At 36.0% G+C, this 19,721-nt stretch overlaps 2 protein-coding genes across 3 annotated transcripts; both read right to left on the bottom strand.

Annotated features, from left to right (window-relative positions):
• Positions 1 to 6,418: 6,418 nt before the first annotated feature.
• Positions 6,419 to 12,452, bottom strand: LOC147547825 (ABC transporter A family member 11-like). The gene is made up of 16 exons (XM_086671805.1): positions 11,823 to 12,452; positions 11,157 to 11,388; positions 10,890 to 11,059; positions 10,578 to 10,763; positions 10,391 to 10,486; positions 10,110 to 10,310; positions 9,851 to 10,010; positions 9,535 to 9,761; positions 9,193 to 9,310; positions 8,996 to 9,072; positions 8,792 to 8,881; positions 8,465 to 8,608; positions 7,709 to 8,038; positions 7,535 to 7,615; positions 7,275 to 7,451; positions 6,419 to 6,883 (listed from the first exon to the last, which is right to left on the bottom strand). Exons 1-16 carry the CDS (start codon positions 12,195 to 12,197, stop codon positions 6,602 to 6,604), a joined length of 2,946 nt encoding a protein of 981 aa, XP_086527931.1. The 5' UTR covers positions 12,198 to 12,452; the 3' UTR covers positions 6,419 to 6,601.
• A 2,122-nt stretch (positions 12,453 to 14,574) lies between these two features.
• Positions 14,575 to 19,455, bottom strand: LOC147547824 (protein IQ-DOMAIN 31-like). Of its 2 annotated transcripts, none has more exons than XM_086671803.1 (7): positions 18,729 to 19,455; positions 17,861 to 17,986; positions 17,256 to 17,552; positions 16,961 to 17,164; positions 16,447 to 16,527; positions 15,098 to 16,298; positions 14,575 to 14,882 (listed from the first exon to the last, which is right to left on the bottom strand). In XM_086671803.1, exons 2-7 carry the CDS (start codon positions 17,948 to 17,950, stop codon positions 14,851 to 14,853), a joined length of 1,905 nt encoding a protein of 634 aa, XP_086527929.1. In that variant the 5' UTR covers positions 17,951 to 17,986; positions 18,729 to 19,455; the 3' UTR covers positions 14,575 to 14,850. The 2 variants fall into 2 exon arrangements, with proteins under 2 accessions (XP_086527929.1, XP_086527930.1); XM_086671804.1 differs by having other exon boundaries at positions 18,826 to 19,213.
• Positions 19,456 to 19,721: the final 266 nt, after the last annotated feature.

Genomic DNA, 19,721 nt, shown 5'->3' with positions numbered 1-19,721 from the left:
AGAGAGACTTACATGGTATCAGCAGTCTTGGTTAGATCAAATTAGGGTTTCTCAGCAATACTCCAACATCAATCTCTTATCCATCATCAACATCTCGTAAAATCACATCAAGAAGATGAAAATTGAGTTAAAATCATCATCAATATCAAGTAATATCAAGTAAAATCAGATCAAAATCAAAGTAATATCAAGATCAAAGTCAATTTAGATCAAAGAAATATCAAGATCAAAGTAAAATCATTCACTTACTGTTTTTTCGTGCTCTTCTTCAAACAAGGTTCTCTATCTCATCATGGCTTCTGCAAATTTAGGTAATCTCCCACCTATTTCCTCTGTAACTAGTTTCATTACTGAAAAACTTGATGACTCCAACTATTTGATGTGGAGAGACCAAGTTGAAACAATGCTGAATACTTATGAACTCATTGGGTTTGTAAATGGTTCCTTTAAAGAACCTCCTCAAATCAAGATAATTCATGGAGTAGAACAGGTGAATCCTGACTTTCTCTTATGGAGAAGTAAGGAAAGTTTTGTCAAATCCTATCTTAAAAGTACACTTTCTAAATCTATCTATTATGACATTTATGGATTGAAATCTGCACAAGAAATCTGGGATTACTTAGAAATAACTAACAATGAGGGCTTAGAATCAAAGAAAGATCAGTTAAGAAGAAAATTACAGGGTATAAAGAAGGGTAATTCTTCAATTTCTGAATACTTAAGGGAATTAAAACAAGTTTCAGATGCTTTACTTTCTGTTCATGATAGGGTAAATGATTCAGAGTTAGTCAGACTGGCTATTCAAGGTTTATCTTCTGACTATGATCAATTCACAATTGCCCTTAGGGCTCATAATGAACACTTATCATTAGCACAGCTAAAATCCAGACTTATCCAACATGAACAATGGTTACTATCAAAAGAAAGTGATCATGAGGTCTATTATGTCAAAAGAACTGTTCCTACTTCTGTTCAAAGGAACAAACCTTCTCCAAATTTCTATAGAAATCAATCCTATGTTAAAAAAGAAAGTTCTACTTCACAAACCCAAGGAAATAAATCAAAGAATCAAAGAGCTGATGATTTTGATTTCACAACAGTTCCATGTGGAATCTGTAAAAGATGGGGTCATGTTGCTACTGACTGTTATTTCAGATACAAACCAAACAAACCACAGTCAGGTTATTATACTGAAGAACAAAATCAAAATGATAATATGGGTAATGATGAAATGCCAAAATCATATCCTTATGAAGAGGAATCTCTTCTTGAATGCAACAATGCTATAGTTTCTACTTATGCACAAATCTCTACAGATACAGATGCTGATGTATTTGAGGAGTGTTATACTGCCATTGAACAATCACTTGGTGATATTTTTGAAGATTGTAACTCCTTCTTTACTTATGAAGAATGTCATGTTATTTCTCATACTTCTGATTCAGTAAATCAGAAAGACAAGGCTTGGTTAGCTGATACAGGTGCTAGCAGCCATATGACCCATACAGCTGCAAATTTATCATCATCTCAAGCTTATAATGGAACTGAGGCAGTAATGGTTGGAAGTGGTAATTTCTTACCAATTGCTAGTACAGGTACATCCAAACTATGTACTTCTACTTGTGTTTTTGATCTTCATAAGGTCTTATGTGTTCCTAATCTTAAAAGAAACTTGTTATCCATTTCAAAGTTCACCAAGGATAACTCTGTGTCAATGGAATTCATGCCATGGGGATACAATATAAGGGATATTTGGTCAAAAAAAATCTTGGCAGAAGGTCCTGTTAGAAACAACTTATATCCTATTGAAGTTCAAAGTGATTTTCTTAAGTCAAGAACTGTCTCTGCTCATATAGCCCAAGTAGCATCACCATATACAACTTGGCATGCCAGATTAGGTCACTCTCATAGTGGTGTCATAAAACAATTACATCATGAAAACAAAATCCTATTATCCAACCCAAATGATAAATCCTTTTGTCAATCTTGTGAGATGGGTAAAAGTAAATGTTTGCCTTTTGAAACTTCTACTACTACCACAAATACACCTTTACACCTAGTACATTGTGACATTTGGGGACCAGCCCCTGTTTCTACACCTAATGGGGCAAGATACTACATTTTATTCTTGGATGATTTCAGCAAATATAGTTGGGTGTATGCTATGAAGTTAAGATCAGACAGTGTGAAATGTTTCACCCATTTCAAAGCTACAAATGAAAACCTACTCAAAGAAAAGATAGTTTATTTTCAGTCAGATGGTGCTCCTGAACTTCAAAAGGGTGATTTTAGAACATTTTTGGACACAAATGGTATAATTTTCAGAAGTTCTTGCCCATATACACCTCAGCAAAATGGGAAAGCTGAGAGGAAACATAGGCATATCACTGAGTTAGGCAATACATTATCTTTTCACAGCTGTTTGCCAAAACATTTATGGTTTGATGCCTTTAGCACTGCAGTCTATGTCATAAATAGGGTTCCATCTAAGACTCTAAATGGGGTTTCTCCCTTTGAGGTACTTTTTCACATCTCACCTGATTATTCTATCTTTAAGATTTTTGGTTGTGCTTGTTACCCTCATTTGGGAGTACTTAGGAAAGATAAACTCAGTCCTAAGAGTATCCAATGTGTCTTTTTGGGATACAGCACTGATCATAAAGGGTATAGGTGCTATGATCCTCTTACAAAGAGGTTATATATTTCCAGACATGTTTCATTTGATGAAAGCAACTTTCCATATGCTTCCATCCTTGAGAAACAATCTGGGTGTGATCAGAATTCAACACCACATATATCATTACCTTTTCCTTCTCTGGATTTTCCTACATCTGATCATCCTGAGCTAGGTTCATCTAGTATTACTACTAGCACACCTACTAGCTCAGAACCTAGTTATCTACCCTCTCATGGATCAGGGACACCTAACTTAGCAGCTAGTACACCATCTAATCCAGAGTTGCCAACAACTGATCAGATTGTTACAAGAAGGAAGAATGGTATTATCAAAAATAAGCCACTGCCTACTGATTTTGTGGCACATTTTTCATCACCTCACACTCTTAATGTTGCCTATCTATCCATCCTTCAACTTCCAACTGAGCCTACTACCTATAAAGAGGCATCTAAGCATGTTGAATGGTGTAAGGCTATGAATGAAGAATTCCAGGCGCTTCAACAAAATGAAACATGGTCACTTGTTCCAGCCACAAATCAGATGAATATCTTAGGCTGCAAGTGGGTTTTTAAGCTCAAACAGAAAAGTGATGGAACTATTGAGAGATACAAGGCTAGGCTTGTTGCAAAGGGTTTCCATCAACAAGAAGGTGTGGACTATGAAGAGACATTTAGTCTTGTGGTCAAGGCAACCACTATTAGACTAGTCTTAACAGTAGCAGTCACAAACTCATGGATTATTAAGCAACTTGATGTCTCAAATGCTTTCTTGCATGGAACTCTAGATGAAGCAGTTTATATGATTCAACCACCTGGGTTTGCTGAATCAGGTAAGGAATCTTATGCTTGTCATCTTCACAAAGCCCTTTATGGTCTTAAACAGGCACCTAGGGCCTGGTTTAACAAGTTTGCATCTTTTCTACATACCTATGGCTTTCAAAAGAGCAAAACAGATCATTCCATGTTTGTTTATCATCTACCATCTGATATAATAGTTTTATTGCTCTATGTGGATGATATAATACTCACAGGAAGCTCTACTACTCTGATAGATAAACTTATAATTGATCTAAGTGCAGCATTCAAAATGAAAGATTTGGGTACTCTTTCATACTTCCTGGGTATAGAGGTTTCTGCTTTTCCTCTTAAACATGAAATGATCTTAACACAGAAGAAATATACATTACAACTACTCCAGAAGGCAAATTTATTGGATTCAAAGCCTTCAAAACTACCAGTTTCAAGTGGACAGAGGGTTTCTATAACTGATGGTGATGAGCTTTCTAGCCCAACTGAGTATAGAAGTTTGGTAGGAGCACTCCAGTACCTTACTCTAACTCGTCCAGACATATCATATGCAGTTAATTATGCAGCACAGTTTATGCACAAGCCAACATCAGTTCATATGATTATAGTCAAAAAGATATTAAGATATCTCAAGGGAACTATGGGGTTAGGCATTTCTATTACTGCTAGTGATCTATCAACCCTAATAGCTTACTCTGACTCTGATTGGGCTGGGTGCCCAGACTCACGCAAGTCTACTGGTGGTTTTTGTGTCTTTCTAGGGACAAGTCTTCTCTCATGGAGTTCGAAAAAGCAAGCCACAGTGGCTCGTTCTTCTACTGAAGCAGAATATAAGGCTTTATCATCGGTAGCAACAGAGGTGATTTGGATTTCATACCTTATGAGCGAGCTTAAGATTTCCATGAAAAAACCTTTTGTTTTGTACTGTGATAATATCAGCGCGAAATACCTTGCTTCAAACCCTATTTTCCATGCTCGGACGAAGCACATCGAGGTGGATTTCCATTATGTTCGAGACCTAGTAATGGATGGTACTGTGGTTGTTCATCATGTTTCAACTCTTGATCAGATCGCTGACATCTTCACGAAGGGGCTACCACTCGATCTTTTTCAAAAAATGAGGAACAAACTCATGATTCATCATCCTTCTTCACCATTAGTTTGAGGGGGGCTGATAACTCTAGGGTTTCTCATCAGAAAAATCTCGAACAGAAGAGGAGAGAATGAGTCTAGGGTTTCTGACCTAGTCTTCTCTAGTCTTCTCTAAGTCTTCTAAAGTCAAGTAGTCATAGATTGACTAAGTCAAGGTCCAGCCCATATATCAGCTGACAAGAAGTCTTCTAAAGGCACCTGCAAGATTAAGAGAATAATTAGTTAGTAACTACTTTAGTTAATTCTGTTACATTCTGTTATAGTTAATAACAAACTCTTAGTTTCTCTTTAAATAGAATTGTAATCTCATTTTGAGTTTAATATTGAATAAAATCTGAGTGTTAGAGAGACTTACAAGGAGGATGAAAGACGATCATTTATCGATGATTCAATTTTCTAAATTTGCTACTCATTGTATGAAACTAATTGAGATATATGAAGTTTCGAAGTTGGAGAATTAAATAAATGCAAAAAAGATAAAGAATTTAATTCAACACATTTGAAGAAAACACATATAAACGAATTCTGCGACTCTAGATAAACTAAATAACTAGCACATATTCATAAAAGTAAGATAAAAACTTTATATATATTCAAATATACGTCCGTCAATCGGAAAGAATCAACAATAAAGAACATCAATCAGATTTTGAAGTAGGCATCTCGAATCGACAGATTGGGCAGAAGTGACTCTCTTCCAACCACGAAACAATGCAGTTTCCATGGTAGACGTGAGAACAGGGCAAGTAAATGACTTCTGAACCTCTTTCTAATTCCTCCAAACAAACAGTACAATTTGTTTCTTCTTCTTTTTCTTCTTCGAACTTAACCTTTTTTAGTGCATCAATTGTATCTCTTGAAGCAGGTACCATTTTCTGAACCACCCCCATTGATTCTTGAATAGCTTGTTCCACTTGCTGCTGATCTTCTTGATGATTAATAGAAACTGCTTGTTCTTCCACTTGTTGTTGATCTTCTTCTTGATGATGAATAGCTGGTGCTGCTTGTTGTTGAATGGATGATGTTTTTGTGCGCACTAACTCGACTAGATCGATATCGACGTAAAATTCAATCTGATTTAAACCTTTCATATGCTCTTCGTTAGCAGTTCGATAAGCACTTCTGACAATGCGTTCAATCAAAGAGTAATGCTTAAATTGACGAGGATGGATACCCATATTAGTTATAAATGTTTGAGAAATAATTGTGTGAAGATGGTGTCTGAATTGGAATGGATCGAGATCGATTTTGGCGACAACGGGTGATGGTGTATTAGGAGGGTAATATGTTTCTATAACTCTGCCTCGTCTATCAATAATGGAATGTTCTTCTTTAAAGTTGAATGTTATATCAAAATGGTAATGGCGGAAACAAGAGATGATATTATGTGGATAATTAACAGATAGAAGTGGATCTTTCTGCCCCACACGACGAAGTCTTACTACTTCTTTCACTTCTTCACCCATGACCGATAGTTGATCAGTAGATTGATTGATAGATATTCAAGTAAAGGATGGATGATATGGGTTTTTAGACAGAAAAGAAAAGAGAGATATGGGAACTGGAGGGGAGACAGAGAGTGAAGTAATGAATGAACAGAGCGAGTGAGTTCTGAATATAAAATCAGTGGGTATTTGATTATATATATAGGGTTGGCCAGGAAATTAGAAAGTTTCTATTTTAAGAGGTTTTTAGAAAGTAATCACAGAATTTGAAATCTATCCAAGGGTCAAGATTATCTGGGGTGCTTTTAGTATAAACTCATATAAAAAAGAAACTATAATGTTATAATCTAAATATTTATATCCAATCAAAATATCAATATAACCTTATATTCTTTATAACACCAAAAGTAAAAAAAAGAATTAAAATTCTCAAAAAAAAATGCTTGAGTAGAAGAATCAAACTGGTATATCATTGTAAGGTAAGAAGTATTGACCAAAAGATAAGATATCGGAAAAGTTAATTATCGATGATTTGAACCTTCAATATCAGTAGGATCAAAGATGATGCCATGAACTGGTACTGAATTGCCCAAGAAACTCCTCTGCCTGGTCAAGTTAGCTGGAGTAATAGTAGTTGAAGCTATTGGTTGAGCATTTTGAGGTACTGGAAATTCAGATGAGTGACCTGAAATACAGAGTGAACCTGTTTCATCTTGTTCCCAGTATACTTCCACCATTAATCCTCTTGGATTATCTATAGAATCTGTTCCTGGTATTCCAACAAATCTTGCTCCTTTTGGAATCTGCAAAAAAAAAAGAACGAATGACTATAGAAAGAAAGTTGAAAGAATTACGCTGATTTAGGTTTTTGATGTTAATTCATCCTGAAAAGGCATGTTCAGGTACAGATTTTTGGAAGGAAACGTGTGTTATTGGGTTTTTTTTCTCATTGTCTGAATCTGTCTCGTCTAACTCAATTGAACCGTTTAACTCAAAAATGGACCAAAATCAGCCATTGAGACTAGTCGGACAGACATCAGAAATAAAGCAAAAAAACAAGCATCTCGAGTTAGTTTCTACCTTGAGTCAGATTTCAGATCTGACCTCCAAAAAATAAAAACTACACTAGTTTGTGAAAAGTTCCTTTTTAGACCATGAAACATGAAAAGGTAATGAATAGTTAAATGGACTTACTTCAAGAATCTGCCCTGATGTTAATGTTAAAGTTACTAAGCTGCCTTCTTTTATGGCACTTTCTAGTTCTGCTCTTTTTGCGATATTCAGAAACACTTCTTCGAGTGTTGTCAGACCAAGTTGAATATCCGATATGCCAAACTCTCCTTCTCTATCTTGAAGTTCCGCAAAGAATCTCTGCAAAGTGTAATATGATTTCTCATGGATCCGTAATAATTTTGAGCTGAGATGGTGTAACTAAAAAAAGAGTGGGTGCTTACCGTTAACAGTCCCTCTTTTTCGTGAGGAATAACAAAAGTCACAAAATTCTTGTTCTCCTCTTTCGGTAGTACATCCAAATGCTGAAAAGTAAAAAAAGAAAAGAAAAACACAAAGATCAGTATCTCTAACGTTGTTGTCCGAAAAACAGTTGAACACTTTTACATGAGACTTACATTTTTGAAGAACTGCTTCACAGCCAGATGACGAGGATCGTCTATAGCATTTGTATCTCCATTAGCAGGACTATGTCCATTTAGAGGAGTTTGACTCGGAGTACTTTCAGGGAAGCTAACAGTAGCAATAAAACCAGTTCCGAACCGTGATTTCAACCTAATAGATGTCCCAATACAGCGGAGTTTCCCCTTTGCCATGATTGCTATGCGATCCCCTAGAATGTCAGCTTCTTCCATTGAGTGAGTCGTTAGAACAATTGCTCGCCCTTTCTTCGCGTTCTCTATGATGTCCCACACGTGCCTCCGAGTAATTGGGTCCATCCCCGTAGTCTGAATATCCAAGGAAATCTCATATGAAATGCATTTAAGATAAAACTCAAACATGGAGAAAAGAAAAGTATGGCTTCGATGACCGGGAAAATTAGTCGACACTCCATCGACCAAATTTTCGTTTTTCAAACTCCGTATGTAAAGTTTCCACATAATAAGGCTAGCGCAAGTTTGCATACAATATGTAGGGTTTGCACAGGGAGCCCAAGCCGAAAAGACTATCTTCCCAATTTCCTGTTGTTGACCCATGTGTCATGTGGATTGAGAAAACCCACCATGTGATTGGTTGGGACTTAACAGTAAGCGCTGCCTATTTAGCTCCTTACCAATCACATAGTGGAACGTGTTACCTCATGTTAAATATGGATAGGTCCAATCGAATTGACCAGAGAAGTGAAAGAGGAAGAATTTCATAGTAATGAATACCGGCTCATCCAAAATAACCAATTTCGGGTCCCCAATGAGAGCTATTGCAACACTGAGCCGACGCTTCATCCCTCCACTACAGCTCCCAGCTCTTACATTGGCTGCATCAACAAGCTTCACTTCTGCTAGTGAACTATCAACTACCTGCATTGCCATTGAATCACTCTCCGCGGATAATATGAAGTTGGAATTACTATTTGATACTCAAGCCAGTCAATGTTTGGGGGTATTTAAAGTTAGAAATTAATGGAAATGACACCAACTTCAGTTAAAAAAACAAAGTAAACAGAAGTACACAAGACCCATTTGGGAAATAAGAAGACATACCGACTTGATCGAAGAAGGGGGAAGGCCTTTAATACTAGCAAAGAGATGGAGGTGTTCTTGGCTGGATAATTCCTCCCAAAGAATGTCAAACTAAAAATGAGCAAAATTATCAGACAACAATTAGTCTCTCCATTTTCACTAATTTGAATTATGCTCCAGTCCTAATGCTTTTTGCAGTAAACATAATTAGATGAAAATGCATACCTGAGGACAAACTCCTATTAGTCTTCGAATATTTGACATACCAACAGAGCTTCGAACTGAATAGCCGTAGATTAGTGCTGATTTCAAGAAGAAAAAGGCAAGATTAGTCTATTATGTGAAAAAACGTCAAAGTGTACTTGTGTAGTCCATAAAACATAAAAGAGCATAACACTAATGATCCTGATAAAGAAGCTTACCGTCTCCACCTGTCACAGGTGTATTGCCTGTCAAACAATTAATTACAGTAGTTTTTCCTGCTCCATTGGGTCCAAGGAGACAAAATAGTTGATTCTTTTGAAAGTTCACCCACAAGCCCTGAAGTAATTGTGACAATGTAACGCTATCAGAACACTCAACCCATGCAAAGTCATGTTCCAACATCTATTTCATATCTTGAAAAAGGGAAACAAGTTGCTTATAAAGATCATTAAAGTTGACTTGGCCTTTGAGATGAGTGGAGGATCAAGTAGGCTCTGCATACCTTCTCCTTAGGATTGGAAGTACAAAAAATACGACGATCTAAAAACTTGTTTCTTTACCTTGACAGCATGGTAAGGAGAAGTCCTCTTGCATTTGCAGCAACCACAATTTAGTGACCCAGGATATACCTTTGCAAGACCACGTATCTGAACTGCAATATTTGGATCATCAATCATTTCACTAGCTTGCTGTTTTACAATACCTTCCTCTTCAAGAACGTCTTCATCATCTGGTGTAATATCCTCTGATTGCGGGATTGAACTTGTGCAACTACAAACGCCGCCCTCTGAAATACATAACTTATATATCAAAAATGTGCTCATAAATACTAAAGAGAAAACTAATGGCTACAGAAAATTGAATGTTAATGATTACCTTCTACCTTTCCTCCACCTCTTCCAGTCCAATACCCTGGTCTCAAGAAGTAAAAGCACGATTTCCTTACACCAGATGAATTGGGGATTATATTGTCAAAGTAGAGAGCCAACAGAAACCAGAGAAAGAAGGTTCCGACGAGCCATATGTATATGTCAGCCTGTTACATATATGCATATAATTATGTAAGTACTGACCTTATTTTACCAATGTATCTTTCTGTATAACAAGAACTCAGATGATAGGTGTTTGAGAATACCAAAGTTATCACACAGTCAAGTTCAGTTGGTGCACACTCCGCACGGCTTCTCCAGCTAATCCCGTTAGCTTCAGGAGTAGCTGTTGCATCTCCAAGAATTTTAAGAGCTTTAGCGAGAAGATTAGGAGGGAATAAAGACCAAATAGTACGATAAGTCGTAGAGAAGGTCTTGTCGTACGGAAAGCCAAATGTCGTAACAATCTGCAGCAATACAGAAAGCAACTGCTATATTAACTGCATCAACACTAGTAGTTTCTACAAATTTGAGAGGGGAATCTTGCCTGGGTAAGAAAGCCAACAATGAATACAGAAAAACCAACAGTTGTTGCCGATGACGACTTGCTAATGAAAGTTGATATCAAGAAGGCCAGGCCAATCTAGCATCATAAGCCACAAACAGAATTAATGAGTTACAAAAAGATTGTAAATCCTATAATAGCATCCAATAAACTGCTGAGAGGTGCTTACCATATTGAACTGGAAAAGGAAGAAAATAAGAAACAGAATTGCAAAACTATTATGTAGGAAAAAGTCGAACTGAAACATCATCCCAAAGAGAACAATGAAGAGTGATGAAACAAGTGTGACCGTAGTCTCCCAAGTGAGCCATGATAACCAATAGGAAGTCTCATAAAGACCCATTATAGACATCGCCTGCAAATTCCAACATAAATTTGAGAAAGGGAAAACAATAATTGACAAAACCGCACTTCTTATCATTTTGATCATAAAGTAAAATGATTTAAATCCAATAATATGTGAAAAAACATAAAACAATACCTGCCGTAGCTTGAGTTCTTTCTCGGTAACCAAGGCCCCAATTTCAAACACAAAAGCGAACATAGAAATTGCAAGGAAGAAGGTTGGTCCTACCACCCCCATGATAGAAAAAGTGCCCACAGCAGGATGAGCAAATTCCGTAAGTCCAACAAGCCAGCTAAAATTAGGAACTGCACATGCATGGAATCATCCCATAAGTACAAAATATTGTGCTAGATTAAGTTTTTACAGAAAGAAAAGGAACAAAAGCAAAGAAGAAGGGAGTACCTCGAATCAGTGATCTAGCTATCTCACGCTCCGCAGCAATTTGAAGTGGAACCTGAAATTTAAATGTTGGGTCTTCATTCTTTCCTCGCTTGGCCACATTCGTGGAGTTTGTCTGAATCCCATAGCTTATTACAGAAGCATTCCTATCCACAAAGTGTAGTGCTCCAGGACAACGCATTGGATCACTGAAAAGCCAAGAGTCTACTTCAGCTGGTGTAGCAAATGATCTAACCTGTACAATTCAAGTACGATATAAAACTCAAAAGCTTCATTTTAAAAGAGAAAAACATTTACATTAACAGTCAAAAAGTTCGATTTTTTAACACTTGAATCTTTGACAATCTTTTGATATTTCAATTTCTCAATAAATTTTCCCTCTTTGTGTGACCTAATTACTGAAATCCCCCATAAACCAACGCTATGATTCATCAATTTCAGCATACAAATAATAATCAAATACACTACAATCTACTATATTTTCTTTCCACAAACAAATAAAATCATAAGAAACAGAACAAATTCACCAATTAAATTCAAATCGAAAACTCTCCAATTTAGACTATAAATTCAAGATTTAGATCTCTTTAGTTCATCTGATACTTGATAAACTAATAATAATATACAGATCTCAATAAACTAAAATTTTGATTTAGGAAGAATTTTTACCTTATTAGCAGGAATCGGTCTTCCAGGATTATTGATCATAATATTGTTAACAATTGATTGAATCGTTGGACTTTGATTTCCACTCCAAACGAAATCGTAACAAGGAAGTTTAATATAAAACTTATCTTCACAAGGTGGAATCGGTGGTGAAACAAGTGGTTTAGGATCAAATACGTTTTGAAAAGAAGTTGAATCATTTAACCTAGAATTATTAGCTTTACCAATACAGAAAATGAGAAAGATGAAGAATAAAGAAGAGAATAATTGCATAAACGTAGCTCTTTTGTTTCTCCATGAAAGTAATAGGTTTTTCTTTAGTAAAGCTTTGTATTGTTGAAATAATAGAGGAATTCCTCTCTTCAATTCTACCGCCATTTTCTCTCTCTACTTCGTCTGTGTTTCTCTCTCTCTCTCTCTCTCTCTCTCTCTCTAGGAAGTAGAAGAAAGGATTTTGACGACGACGATTGAAGCGGAAAGGGCAAGAAATGATTTTATTTTTGTGTAGAGGATTTGGAATCCCGAGTTTTTTCCATTTATACCAACTGAAAAAACGCGCGGGCTGTCTTTTCAGTAGATTAGTGTAATAGAATAGTAGAATAGAAGATCGTGAATGTTGACTTAAAACTCTTCATTTTTTTTAAGATACTGTAGTATATATAGTTTTTTCCCAAAAATAAAAAATAAAAATAAATCTTTATTTGAATAGTCTGATTATTATCTTTTCTAAATTTGAATCGTCTGACTCATACAGCGTCATATAGTTGTTGAGATCTATTAAATTAAGAATTATCTAAAAATGAATTGTTTGAAATGATTAGAAGTCGAATTTATATTTCAAATTTAACTTAGAAAAAATATAGATATAATTTAGATTAGTTTTTATTTTTTTGTTGCAATTTTTTAGTTGCTTTCAACTTTGTGTTTTTTGATATTTAAATGACCCATCTCTACAAAATATTAGTAATAATAGTATAATAAGTATTCAAAATCAAATAGCAATTCAAATAGATAATCAATGTGGTATTAATATAAATTAGAAATTTTATTGTGATCATGTACCTATCATGGCTAAAAATTAAATTAGAGAAATGAGATTTTATTATGGACTGAATATTTGTCTTTCCACAACTAATGTAGGACCGCTCTAATAGTTAAACACGTCAACTAGTATTTTCCTCAGCATATACATGATCTTTAGCACAAAGATGCATTTGACAGTGAAATCTAATTAAAAATGAAATTGCATAATTTGGTTTTGCCATTTAATTCTTGTTTGATTTATTATAGATCTGTTGAAAATTAATAGTAATAGAACTAATTGTCCATTGAGGGTGAAAACTGAAAACTCTATCAAATGAAAGAGAAATTGATTCAAATATGGAGATCTTTGATTTGGTTTAGATCTAAATTAAAATTAAATTTTGACTTTTAACCTCTTCTAATTTTGCTCTAATTAGTATTGATAAAGAAAAAGTTTAGAAGGCCTGAATTTTTTTCCTTGGTGGCTAAGCATAACCTAGGCTGACTTGGATGAGATAGGTTTTGCATGACATTTGGATTTATTAAAACCAATTCTGACTTGTGCATAGAAGAATTATAAATGGGTAAATTTCTGGAATACTTACATATATGTACTAGTCAATTAGCCAATAATACATAAACCTAGTATTGAAATAATCTCAAATTTGCCTGTCGCTTTTACTCAAGAAAGATTCTTAGCAATATAATATTTGTTTGAATTGATTGGTCAAAGATTTCAGTCAGACAAGAATTAAATAAATGGGAATGCACTAATTAAAAAAAGAAACAGAAGATTGTATAAGAAAGCTATTTAAGAAACTTATGGTGTGTTTGGATGGCGGAATCATGAATCCGCGGATTCATGAGTCCTTGGGATTCATGATTCCACGGATTCATGAATCCAAGTAATATTTTTTGGCTTGTTTGGCAACTAAGAATCCTATGATTTATTATTATTTGAGTATTTTTAAACATCTTTAGAAAAATATGATTTTTGAAAAAGTCAATGATTTTGAAAAAAAATAATGATTTTGTAGAAGGAAATATTTTTTTGTTGATTTTAAGTTTGAAATTTAGGTTCATTAATCCAAAATCCTAGCAAATCCTAGGGGGTAGGGTGGGATTTTGGTCCAATACAAATTTTGGAATTAAGAATCCTTAGGATTCAAGAGTCCTAGGATTCTTGGTAGCCAAACAGACCAAGGATTCATGATTCCTACCAAATTCCACTTTTGATAGGAATCCTACTCAGGAATCCTGCAACCAAACACACCGTTATTATATCCAACATTCAAACTAGTACACCCACAGAATCCCAAGATCGGAACTATTCTATTTTTTTTTTGTTGAAATGGAACTATTCTATTTGATTTTGATATTTGCCCGTCCGAAACCTACATTTTTATAAGAAACTTATTATACCTTACACTAAATTTAGATTCCCTTTAGAAGAGATTATGATTTTTGAGGTCAAGGGCAAGACTCGAAGCTAGCTTCGTGCTGTCGAAAGTCCGATACTCTTGCCCAACAAATCGTAGTGCCCGATACCCATAGTCACCTCCAAAAATCTTCTAACCAACATAGTCGGCCCGGCATATAGCCCTTGAACCTCACCTCCGAGAATATAGTGTATTGCCGGGTTATAATTTTCTAGGGAGAAACAAAACCATAAACATAACCAAGGCTTAAATGATAGACCAAAGTTCCAACTCTCAACCAAAATGTTCACAGCTTCTCAAATATGAAATTGTATTGAAGATGAATCTGAAAAATTGGAGGGGAAGAACTAGTTTAAACCAAACCACATACGAAAAACCTAAATATTAGATCTTTACATGCACACACATCTTAAGTTATCTATCAAATTTCAGTATCAAGTTCTACCACAGAATTGTACACCAGAGTATTTAGAAAAACTGCAAATAAGATTTAATCCCTATTTTTGTTCTCTTACCTCCTTTGTGACTACTAATATCTTGAAAACGAAACTCTCTATAATGGTGCAAATTCATCTCCTCCATTCTGCTTGAACAACTTTATCTGAAAGAGAATAAAAACAAGAAGAAAATCAAGATTCTTTCCCTGAAAAGATGGCACAAGTATCCGACTTGGGTGCATGTCAAAATGAAGGAAACCCGTAAAAGAATGCATGTTAACGAAGGACGAGCTATCAGCAACTCAGATATAATTAGCGCATGAAAAGGGAAACGAGGAGAAATTATCAGCATAGAGATTCAAAATGTGAAAGTACTTACCATTACCCTCTCGAGAAGATATTAAAGATCTTTCGTTTTTAGTTACTCCTTTGCCATTTGATTGAACCACTCTTTGTGTCCGAGGTGATGATAGTGAGCTCAACTTCGCATGGGTAGACGATGGCAGAGAATGTCTCCTGGTTAAACCGTTCTTCTCAGAACCATCTTGCGTAACCCTTAGGCTTGGGGAGCCTTGTCCTCTAAGTTTCGCCTTTGCAGATTGAGTTGCCGCCATATAGCTTGGTCGTGTTGGAATGTTCTGTGATCTGTTCTCCAGATTCTCCTGCTTTGCTGGAAAGGAAGCTCTTCTCTTGCTGGTTTTCGGATTCTCATTGGTGGTTTTCTGATTCTCATTGGTGGTCTGGTCTTCCACTGAGAGTAACTCTGGGTTTGTTGCCGGAACATTGTCATCTTGCTCATTGCTCTCCAAATGTGGTAACTCTGGAGGCTGTTCTTCGTGCAAAACAACACCTGGACCATCAGCTCCTAAAGGTTCCAGTGAGGATTCAAAATCTGACTTCGTAGACACTTCTTTAGTCGTGTCTTCAGTCTTCTCAGCACATTCTTCAATGCCCTCTTCCAGAATATTAGGAGCTTGAGAGATTGATTCTTCTCCTATACTATTATTCAGCTTTTCAGACTCTGAATGAAAATCAGCTTGTTCAGTTGCTGACACTGTTATAACATTTTTCGTGTTTTCAGCAGATTCTGGCATTGCGTGGTTCGGAACATCAGGAGATAGGGAGATTGATTGCCTTCGTATATTACGCTTTGGCTTCTCGGTCTCAACCGATATCTGATCACTAGGTTCTACTGTCAAGCTGGAAACCTTTCTCAAGTTCCGTTTCACCTTTTCAAGCTCAGATTGAGGATTTTCTTGCACTGAATCTATGTGATGACTCATAGACTTTCGAACATTACGTTTAGGTTTTTCAGATTCGGAGGTCGAAAGTGCAGAGCTGTGGGCAACATTGCCTAAAGGAGCCCTTCGAACACGTCTTGACCGGCTTGGTTCAGTTGCTACATTTTGGATGTTTCCCTGCTTAACCCTAGATTTCAAATCAGTTTCCTTCTTTGGTCGTAGAAATGGTTCCCAGAAACGGGATGATGTCCAGCGCTCAAGCCAGACCCACGCTGCATTTGGATCCTCTGCACAGTACTGGAGATGTAGATGCATCGATTTGGATGAAGAACCAAGAAACTAAAAGCAAGTAAACAAGCTTAATCACGTAACCATTCACATTTTTTTTGGAAGTTTGAATGAACAGCTGAATATATTAACAAAATATCTGAGGCAGTTCTTAAGATAAACAGATGATCTACAACTAAATTCAGAGCAATATTTATACCTTAACAACAAAAGCATTTACACGCAGTTTCTCTTTTGGAGAGGAATTAGCAGTTCCAGTAGAACCGGTACGCCGAGAATCCTGGAGAACACATTAATTTCAGTTGGCTGTGAGACAATCGACTGATCAATTCAAGCATTTGCATTGATGTTATGCACCCAGCAATGGATGTTGGTCTTCACAGTGGATAGAGTAATATTTGAACCATGGTCTCCCCAGTGGAAAAAAGTAAAGGTTAAAAATCAAACAAACCATGGTCCGGGTCTCCCCAGTGGATGTCCACATACAAAGATCAATGCTAACCTATGTAAAGACAAGGACACATCTGCCAATTTCCAAGACCAGTACTAACAAAGGGTACTCGTATGAATACCCATAATTCCATTAGAAATTCATGTTCATTCATTTGATAGATGCATCAGCCGACTTACTTTTTAAAATAATTTGGTCTTTAATTCTTTGGTTGATAAAATACTTCATATTAAGTAGTAAATGCATAAATAATGTAAATTACCAAAGGCTTTCTGAAACTGGACTTCTTTTGCACTTCGAACTGCACATCCGAAAACTTGACTCTTTGACAACGAACCAATGCCTGTAGCTTCACAATTCCCTGCAAACAACGTAAAGTAGCACGAGCTTGTCTCCTCACCAGATGACCACGCACAAGTGCCTGAAGCCTTATGATACCTCTAAGGGCACGAAATGCCCTTCGAGCCTGTTGGCAAACCAAGAAAGACAATGAATATACCTCTACACGATTGAATCTCTACTCCGTCTCACTGTCACATTAAATTTTATAAAATTACCAGGTAACCCCTAAAAGCAGCTTGTGCTTTTGTAGCGGCTTCGTATTGCCGAGCTCTCTCTAGCTCATTTAGTTGAGCAGATGGTGATATTTCTTGTGTTTGAGAATCTTGATTGTTGGGCAATACCGCGAACTCATCGCCTGGTAAATTGGATCCTATTCCTTTCTCTGAAATTGTGTTCTCTCTGTTCCTCTCAACAATAGCAGGTGTTTGTTGTGGAACAATGGGAGGAGACACGACCAAGTCCGTAGGTTGTGCCTTAGCAGAGATCCATGTTTCTTTCTCATTTGCAGCTTTCTTCAGATGAGAAATGAAACATCAATTAGAAATTCAAATCCAATAATAGTACGAAGTTAGTTCAATAGTTCAAATGATAAACGATTATATCAACTGTGTTCCGGAAAACGCAACACATGATTAAATTTTTGAAATAAAAAACGAATATTTCTTACAGGTCAATTTTAACAACCAAGTTCTTTACAACAAGCGCCAAATTTCTTCGTCAAACAAGACGACCAACTAAGACTTAATAAAGTAACAAGAATCAGAACGAAGAAATATTATAAAACTTTTAGACATCAATGTTTTTATACAGAATAGCTTACCGAAGCACCTCTTCCTTTAGACAAGCTGGACTTGGATGATTTCTTTCCAAAGAGTATAGTCTTAATCCACTTTCCTGGAGATTTCCCCATTGCAAAAGCTCTAATACAAGACTATGCAATCAATTGCTGCAGGGACAATAAAATTCAACTTTAGGTACCACGGGCGCACAGTGACAGAATCAAAGATAAGAAAAAGAAATCGACATTATAAAAAAGAAAATGCACACAACAAGAACCCAGAAAACTGACTTTCTAACTTTAACATCCAAACTTGACATTTCAACAACACATTTGATCCAACCCATCAGGACAATGGACCAACAACGAACAATCAACCTCTAACGCGTCGTTTAATACCAACCATTTGGTCTTCTCTCATTTTGCTTTTTTTGGGGGAGTTGAGGGGAGACAGGTGAACCGCAAAACGAATCATCAAACCACCTACTGACTAATTTGCGGAAACATCACATATTTATGTAATCAAATCCCCTAGTAAACCCAACACATTCATTATACTTAAGTTCCCAATATGTGATGTACAAGATATGAATAACAACTGATCTACACTACACCTAATAAAGTGTCCAGACGGAAAGAAGAAAAACCCTAACAGCTAATGAGCTAAAACACAAACCCTAAACCTAAAAACAAAAAACCAGATGAGTTTGCTCAATTTACCCTCAAATCTCCTATCAGAAGTACATAACAAGAAGTATTAGGTCACAAAAACAAAATGCACCAAAACAAATTCCAGATAAAAAGGACACAAAAACAACACATCATAGAAAGAGTTGCATTAAATACCATGATCTACTCAAAATGCCACAAAAGGTAAGAACTGATAAGAAAATATAGATCTAAAACTTACCAGAGAAATGTACTCTGGATCAAACCAGAGATCTGAAGAACAAGAAAGAAGAATCTGAAAGTATAAAGAGAAAACACAAAGAAAATGAAGATCAAACCTTATTCTATAGATAGATAGAGACAGAGGGTTAGGGTTTTTTTTGGAGGGACTGAAAAGAGAAAAAGTAGACTAGTGAGTGAGAAGGTGGAGGAGGTGAGAGAGGGAGAGGTTAGAAAGGGTCCCACAGTCATCATTAGTACTAGTAGTTTCCTTTTTACTCAAAACTCTTCCACTTATCATTATTAAATTATTATGCAACCACTACTTGGGAGTTAGGGAAGAAGAAGGGGAGACAGTTTAATTATGAGAGAGAAAAATAAAATAGTTTTTTTTTTTGTTCAAAAAGGATCAAAAGGTTAGATGATTACAGTTTCCTTGACTACCATGAACATCTACCAACAACTTTTGTTTGCTTTGCCCAAAGCCAATATAGGGAGTTTTTTTCCTCTAAAATTTGAAATATGAAGAAGTTTTAAAGCCTAAAGGTGTCAACAGTTGGTAGTTCAAGTGGTTCTAAGGTGTTAACATAAATTCTATAAAGTTCTAGAGGTTTCAGTTTCGAATTCCAGAGAAGGTGGAATCACATACGTAGATCATAGTCGATTTTCAAAAGGAAAAAAAAGTTCTAAAGATAACCCATGTTACTGGTTTAGTGGTATAGGCCCCATAGTGACAAATAATTTTCTTCAAACTTTTGGTTGTCTAAGGAAGCACATTAATTTTCTTCAAACCCATGTTACTGGTTTAGTGGTATAGGCCCTATAGAGCTACCATTTCTTAAAATTAGTTTGGGTCTGACTTAGTGGAAATTTTTTGGCCAACGCTTTGAGGAAAGCTAAATAGTTTCCGGGGTGTAAAATTTTAAAGGGAATATGTAGAATTTTAAAAAATTTCCGGGGAAATAAATTTTAAGGGGAAATAAAAAAAACACTCCACCTCACCTCACTCTCTCTC

Source organism: Eschscholzia californica, unplaced genomic scaffold, assembly GCF_041429995.1.
Source record: "Eschscholzia californica isolate CP2 unplaced genomic scaffold, dmEscCali1.0.p SCAF_3, whole genome shotgun sequence".
Taxonomy (NCBI): Eukaryota; Viridiplantae; Streptophyta; class Magnoliopsida; order Ranunculales; family Papaveraceae; genus Eschscholzia; species Eschscholzia californica.
This window is presented reverse-complemented; position numbering and strand designations above follow the sequence as displayed.